The sequence below is a fragment of the Musca autumnalis genome, unplaced genomic scaffold (assembly GCF_047663935.1).
Source record: "Musca autumnalis isolate F117 unplaced genomic scaffold, ASM4766393v1 scaffold_1, whole genome shotgun sequence".
Classification (NCBI taxonomy): domain Eukaryota; kingdom Metazoa; phylum Arthropoda; class Insecta; order Diptera; family Muscidae; genus Musca; species Musca autumnalis.
This window is the reverse complement of record NW_027411644.1, coordinates 121,415,277-121,423,287: the sequence shown is the minus strand read 5'-3', so window position 1 is coordinate 121,423,287 and position 8,011 is coordinate 121,415,277. Positions and strand designations below refer to the sequence as shown.

General features: G+C 30.9%; 1 protein-coding gene across 1 annotated transcript; it reads right to left on the bottom strand.

The window, feature by feature from the left end:
• Nucleotides 1-2,249: 2,249 nt before the first annotated feature.
• Nucleotides 2,250-7,930, bottom strand: LOC141406335 (mitochondrial nicotinamide adenine dinucleotide transporter SLC25A51-like). The gene is made up of 3 exons (XM_073991661.1): nucleotides 7,533-7,930; nucleotides 7,335-7,464; nucleotides 2,250-3,304 (listed from the first exon to the last, which is right to left on the bottom strand). Exons 1-3 carry the CDS (start codon nucleotides 7,913-7,915, stop codon nucleotides 2,987-2,989), a joined length of 831 nt encoding a protein of 276 aa, XP_073847762.1. The 5' UTR covers nucleotides 7,916-7,930; the 3' UTR covers nucleotides 2,250-2,986.
• Between the last annotated feature and the right edge of the window lie 81 nt (nucleotides 7,931-8,011).

Sequence of the window (8,011 nt, the reverse complement as noted above, 5' to 3'; positions counted from 1 at the left end):
ATATACAGTAGAATCGCGATAATTTGTACTCCGAAAAATGGAAAACCTTAAAATTCTTTAAAAATTGGTGGCCGTTTGGATTACGAATTATCACTATTCTAGTTCGTCTTATTTAATGGAAAGCCCCAATTTACATTAGACAATTTTTTTCAAAGAGATCCTCGCCTCTCTCTTTAACAAACTGAGAATTGCCGCAAGAAAATTTCGCAATTTAAATTGGGACTTATTTTACTTCGATGAAATAATAATGGCAAGGTGAATTGCCTTGAAAATGTTTATTTCGAAATCAATAAAAAATAATAAGTGTGTCTGCGTACTCGATAATTTGTGTAATAATTATTATAAATTATTACTACTGTTGTTTTTTAAACAAATGTTGAGTAAAAGATAATGAATTTAGAGACTTGTTTTGAAAGTTTTGTTACTGAGAATTTATAATTTTTACTGAAGGAATTTTGTTCATTAACATTTTGTAGCTTTAGCAGTTGTTAAAAATAAAATAATAATTTGCCAATTTAGAACGTTTGTTTCGCATTTCACGACTGAGTAATATTTACTGAGAAAGTACTAGGACAAACCCATTGTATCTCAAATTTTGGGGGTTTAGAAAAAGTACACCATTTTCATATGTAATTCGAAGATGATTAATCGCTTATAACGTCATATTCCTTATAACGACGAAATCGAAAAGTCCCGAATATGTCTGCCCTTTATAGTCCATACAAATACATATCGCTTATAACACATATAACACGATTATTTTCAATACAAAATCTTAGCTGTGTCCCTTTACTTACCTGAGGTTACCATTTTTAACCTGCAAAGCGTTTCTTAACCCCAAAAAGTGTTAAAACTGGCAGCAATTTTTAAGAGAGTGAGAGAGTAATAGAGCTCAACTGCCTTTCTCTTCTACCACAGGCTACCAGACAAATGCAGGTAAAAAATTGTAAAACTGATTTTTCAACATTTGACGATTATTTCACAATGAAGAAAAAAATGAAAAAAGTTCAAGAGAGAGCAATTTTGTCAGTTTTCTCTTTTACCACTTTTACCATTAAAAATGAAATGAAATATTATATGATTTTTCAGCGAAGTTCTTGCTAATTATGGGAAATACACACGAAGATACTGCAGTGCCCGAATTGCATGTATCATCTGTGCTAGATGCGTGTCTAGCTGTAGAAATTCTTGAAATATTTATTTACTCTGAAGATGTTAAAAGGATACAGTGTTTTGGAAACTAAGATCTGTGTAAGATTTAAAACTTATAAATACGTTTAAAGAAAAACTAGAAATAATTGCATTTATCTAAACAAAAACCAACATATTTTCACACAGAAATCACTAGATAGTACAAATTAACCTCATTTTATTAATATCGTTTATAACGATTATCGCTTATAGCATAGCGTTTATCCGACGTTATAAGCGATTTCGACTGCATTTCATTTAAATTCGAAACATACATTTGTAATTTCTTGTAATTTTTTTGAATTCCAATTATTTCATTTGTACAAATGAAAAAATTCGAATTACAATTGCAAAACAGTGTAGAAGTGGGAATTGTGAAAATATTCTGTTGAAAGAAAGTTTGATTGTGCGAAAATAAAGTTAATTTTTATTGGAATTTCAATTTTTCTATTGCTACTGTAATCGAGACACAAAGTAATAAACATAACATTGAATAATACCTTGTTTGATTTCTTTCTTCTTTTGTTTTTTCTCTCTTTTACATTCGTAATGCCATATTGTTTAGTTTTTACAAATTTACAACGAAAAAATATACTTTGTTAATAATTGGTTTCGTTGATTGAGAAGTAGTGCAAATGTGCGAAAATGATAAACAAATATAAAATTAAATATGATTTTGTTAATAAAACAATATGTTTATTATTTTTAAGTGTTTTTGGAGTGTTTTAAAGTGATATGTTTCCAAAAAATACAATTCCACTTGAGAAATCAAAAGTGATTTCCGAAAAAATTTTTCGTTTTTCGGTATCTGAAGAAGCTAAATACGGAATCAATTCCACTTTCGATCGGAATTGGTTTCTGTGTGTGTTTTTTTTTTTGAGTAAAATTACATAAATTCTGATATCTCTTGTCCATCTTTATTTATACTTTTTATTTGCGACGACATTTATAAAGTTTTAGTCAAAGGCAACTAGGTTATTCTGTTAAAAAAAATCTGCGTATACCGAACTAGATTAATACTTTCATTTAAATAAATCAATATCATTTAAATAAAACACTTTTATTATTATTATTGCTTTATAAACATAAAATATATTAATTTCAATAATTTATTTATCAATAAATATAAAATAACAGTAGGCTGTATTTAGCTATGCAATTAAAGTTTAGAACTTAAACAAATCACAACAAATTGTTTATACCATAAAACTATAATGAATTGTTAAATGCGCATCACTGTGATTTCATAAAGATTACATGTTCTTATTGCAACATAAGTTACAAATAAAACAAGCTTTACGACACTACAGTATTGTTATTAAATAAACTGCGTATATTTAACACGATTAAATAATACATGATCACGAATAATTAACTAGTGACGTCAGATTGGAGTAAACATACATAGCCATTTTATTATTATTATAGAATTGTGTTTATATAGTAGTAATGTTAAAGTCAACATTTTATTTTACATAACCTATATAGGGTATCTTACAAAGTAATATTTTTTCTTGCATAGACCTTAAGGAAAATGAACGTCCATACATAAGTTTGTACTATAAAAACAAAAAGGTCAGCTTATCTGTATGAGACGTCGGTCAGTCAGTTGTCGTATTGTCGATTTCTTATATTAATCATATTTTACAAATTAGCTAAATAAACATAGTAACTATAAACGTTTAAACAGTGACTACGACATAGATTTCATTTTTAAATCTTCGAGATGTAGTTATGTGTATACCTTTGGCGCCATTGGTAAATCGTTGGGTGTATCTATGAATGTTATCTCTCTTTAGTTTTCAGTTCGAATTTCTTCATACACGTTAGGGGTTATAACCTTTTTCATATTTTCATAGGCCACATTCATAATACCCCAGCTTACAAATGACCTTGCCGTATTAAAGCCACATCCCCGGTAAAAATGTGCTATGCTATTGCCTCGTTCTCGGTAAATTTTTAGAAATGATTGTGTCATACTTTCTGCGGCATGGCCCATATCACTTTGCATTGCAACTTTGATGACATTCAAAGGATAAAATATTGTACTTATACTGGCTCCTATAATGGCACCGGAAACAAATTCTTGTGCAGCTTTTGTAGATATCGTTGACTGAAATAATAAGGCAAGAATATATTATGTGATATATAAGAAATACAAATTTTTTAAACAACAATTTTTGAACACACATGATATTGTGCAAATCCTTTGGAGATGATGTATTTAGTAAAGTATACAGAACAATGTTCCCTAAAAGCGGAGATCAATGCACTATTAGGTTAATACATATCGTCTGTGTCATGCTTAAGTGTTCCATTGATGATTCGAGAAAAACTCAAGTTAATGTTTAAGGCCATACAGGATAAAAATGGTGCAATAATCCAATACTTTAAGAGCTCAGGTTTCCTTGACATTTATTTAAGGGATGGCCTCCACTTTTCACTACTTTTTGTGGTAAAAATTTCGATCGGACAAAACGGATTGATATTTTGCATTTCTAAGGTAACATAAAACATTTAAACGCGTTTTTCTTATAATACCATTTTTGTAGTCGGTGTCCACACTAGCTTCAAGTCAAATGGACGTTTTTGCGTATATTTTTTGTGGACTTACATCAAAATTGTGTCTTTAAACTAGGAATTTTTTGTTTAAACGATTGATACATTTTCGTTTTCATATAACAACACAATATTCAAAAATATTTGGATTTAGAAACTATTATTCTTCAGTTTTTAAACCAAGCCCATTAAAACAATTTGTTCCATACGCCACATTATTCGTAACTTGGCAAAAATGGGCAATTTTTTGTTCCAAACGCCATCATTTTTGGTGCGGAACAATTCGTTTTTGTCCCTTTTTGTTCCATACGCCAAACGACATGGATATGGAACTAAAAAATTCAAAGTTGTTTTGTTCCATACGCCAGGCTTTATGGATATGGAACAAAACGACAAGATTTTTTGAGTCACAACGCGGATATGGAACATACTGGCATCTGAATATCTCAGAAACTATAAGAGATAGAGAAAAACCGACCAAACAATCTGAAAGAGCATGGTTCAAAACCTTGTACGATACCTTTATCTCAAAATGTCAAAAATGGCGTATGGAACACTTAAGCATGACACCGACGATATCGCACCTGTTCAACAAAAGGGTACAAACTCAAAATTTTTAAAAATCTATACACAATCATCAACTCCGCCCCATTATTTGGCCTACTCTTTTGTCAAAACACCGTTATGTCACTCTTCGTGTCTTCAGAGTAACTACTATATGTCAACAAAAGTGATTTATCTGTAGCTGTGCCCATCGCTTTCAGACATTTAGATCTCGCAATTTTTTCAACAAAAGAGAAGTAGTTCGAATTGTTCAATTTTTATGCTATCAATCACCGCCAATATTTTCAGTTAAACGGGTACACGTCGAAATAACCAGGCACGTCACAGATTCCGTTCAGAATGTTTTCAATTCCGTAATTTCATTTCGATCGTTTTTGTTTTAGCTTCTTCAGATTTCGATCGATTTGCAGCCCTATTCTGAACATTCCCATGGGAACTGTTTCCCATGGGAGCGAAATTTCCCATTCCCACGTTTTCCATATTCTCAACGACGTGGGAACATCAAATCATGGGAATTGAATTTTCGAAATTCGAAATTAGTTACACCAAATTATGATAGCATACTTTTAGGGGGCTGTAATTTTGTTTTGTAATACAAAATGCCTATTTGCATTGAATTCGCGGTTTTTGAATTAGATTAGCAAAAGCACAACTTACTTAATTCAACAACCGTGCATTGATTTATGGATTTTTTAAGTGAATGGAGTCAACGATGTGTGATGTTGTTCTAATAAGCACATTTTCTTCAGATTGTGCGAATTGGTGTAAGCATTTTTTAATTAGTAGGCAAACATAATTTTTATGTAAAAAGAAATAGGAACTTTTTAAGTTTGTAACGAATTTAAAAATTGTATGTTGATACCGAGTAATTTTAGTTAGGGGTTTAACGAGTATATCGCTAGTTTTACTTATTCCTAATGACCGCTAGAACTCGTATTTTGCATATTTTTAAAAAATTCAAAAAGATAAGTTCGGGTATTTTTCTCGATTATTACATATTTTTGCTTGTTTATTACATATCGTCACCATAAATATCCGAAGACGTATCTCAAAAAAAAAACTAATAATAATAATAATAAAATACGTTTGTGATTGAATCTAAAACTAAAACACATGCCCTTGCAAAATTTCAAGCTTCTACGATCCTATTCAAGAAAAGGCATTTCGGAAAATGGAATAGCATTGCAATAATTTGGCATATACATATGTATGTACGCCTGTTATCTTTGTCGTGTCGTTGAGGAGACTAACACGTTTTCAATAGAACGTTGGTCGTCTGATTTAAAAAACCCGAAAGTTATATTACGAAAATAAATAAAAGTTGTAAAGATTGTATATATTATGGTTATTTTCCAATATATTTTAATAATTATTGCCAAAAATTCTTTTGAAATTGATTTGTTTTTACTTGTTGTTCTGCGTTAATAGAATCAACCATGACTCTTTTTCTCGTATTTCAATACATATGGTCTGTTCCAGAACTGCAAAAATCTACTAATTTTTACTACTTTTTTTGTTTTGTTCGATAACATAAAGGACAATTTTTTATCGGTGTAAAACATGTTAGATTCTTGCAGGTTTTTGTATCATATAAGAATATGCAAAATCCGAAGTCTACTAATGACATATTTTACAGTACATTTTGTATGCTTTTATTAAGCAAACACATGGCGATTATAAATATTTGCAATAATTTTGTCGTGTAGATGTCTTAAAATATGAAATTTCATAAAAATATGAAATTTCTTGAATTTTTTTTTCAAACTCCCACACTGTTTGCTGGGGAGATTTTTCCCACAAAAAGACACAAAATTCTCCCACAATTCAAGATAGAGAATGTATACTTTTTTCCCATGGGAACAAATTCCCAATTCGAACTTCATTCAGAATGAGGGGAGATGGGAAATGGAAAAAAAACTCCCACAAAATTTTGTTCAGAATACGAAAATGTGGGAATGGGAAAAAATTCCCAACTCCCATGCGTTCAGAATAGGGCTGTTGGTGAATTTCGAAAATCTTATTATTTAGTATAAATATCGCACCACTAGAGGAATCAAAAGAAACGAAACAAAAACATATGATTAGAAAACACTGTAGAAGTGGGAACTGTGAAAATATTGTGTTTAAAAAAGATTGTTTGTGCAAAAAGAAAGTTACTTTTATTGGATTTTCAATGTTTCTATTGTTTCCGTAATTAAGGCACAAAAAATCAACATTACATTGAAAAATACATTGATGGCGTTCTTTCTTCTTTTGTTTTCTTTTATCTTTTCTTTAATTTATCATTCTTAATGCCAGATTGTTATTACAAATCTACAATGAAAAATATATGTGACAATATATTGTTAATAATAAGTTTCGTTGATTGAGAAATAATGGAAAGGTGCGAATTTTTTAAGTAAAATTATTAAGGGATTGATTATGGATAGCAACTCAAATGTAGTTGCGTTGCCAGAAGAGTAAATCGTACAATTAAAATAAGTGAAACGACAGAAATGTTTGTCAAATTCATTCAATGTTGTCGTCGGCAACGCAACTGGAGTTGGGTTGCTATACATAATCGACCCCTACATATTTGAAATTAAATATGATTTTGTTAATAAAACAACATTTTTATTATTTTAATGTGTTTTGGTGTGTTTTAAAGTGACATGTTTCCAAAAAATACAATTCTACTTGAGAAAACAAAAATGTGATTTCATTCCGAAAAAAAATCGTTTTTCGGTTTTTGAAGAAGCTAAATACGGAATCAATTCCACTTTCGATCAGAATTGGTTTCTGTGACATTCCTGATCATCTCTACTAAAACAAATTTCAAATTTTGTCCACATGTAGGTCTTAGAATGCTGATATGTATATATATAAATAAGATCGGCCTATCCCTGTTTAACTTTTGTCCATAGGAGAAAATCTTAAAAGCACTGCCGAAGGCCGCTAATTAACAAAAAATACATTTTTAAAGAAAATGTTGTTTGCCTAGTGCGCAAACTCAACTTGTTTCCGTTTTTATTTCCACTTACTCTTTGAGGTAGGCGTTCGCTAGCCTCTTCCCGTAAAATAAAGAACAAGGCATTGGATGGGCCATTTCTCCACAGCACGGGTACTATTCCCCTATACAGTTCTTTGAAGCCGTGATTTGTCAACACATACCTGTAATTATACGTATTAAAACAATTTTCGTCTATGCATACCGTATGTGCAAACGCAAAACCACCTACCGGAAAGCAAACTGTGTATTTGCGAAATGTTCATGGTATTTTGAATGGGCCAGCAACGTTTGGACACGTTCGAATGGTAATAAAATCGTTTCAACAGTTCCTGCAGCAATACCGGCAATTATTTTTGCTTTATACGCATTCATGTGAAAGTCGTCAACCAGGTAACGCCTTGTACCATCAAAGATTCCAAACATTACCGACAACGAAATTGTTTTTTGAGCTAGAGGTGGAAGCATACCACGATATAAAAACATTAGTCCTTCATGTCGCAGCTGGCTAAATGCTGATGTAATGGGCACATCATGCAAGATTTGTCGAATTGGTTTCTGTGTGTGTTTTTTTTTTTGAGTAAAATTACATAAATTCTGATATCTCTTGTCCATCTTTATTTATACTTTTTATTTGCGACGACATTTATAAAGTTTTAGTCAAAGGCAACTAGGTTATTCTGTTAAAAAAAATCTGCGTATACCGAACTA

Bases quoted from the DNA above. Each gene is read 5' to 3' on its own strand.
- LOC141406335 (XM_073991661.1), bottom strand. From the start codon at position 7,915: ATGGACAAGAGATATCAGAATTTATGTAATTTTACTCAAAAAAAAAAA. The intron at 7,465-7,532 runs GTAGGTGGTTTT...GTATAATTACAG, and splicing joins AATACACAGTTTGCTTTCCG to GTATGTGTTGACAAATCACG. The intron at 3,305-7,334 runs GTAAGTGGAAAT...TTATTATTTCAG, and splicing joins GCGAACGCCTACCTCAAAGA to TCAACGATATCTACAAAAGC.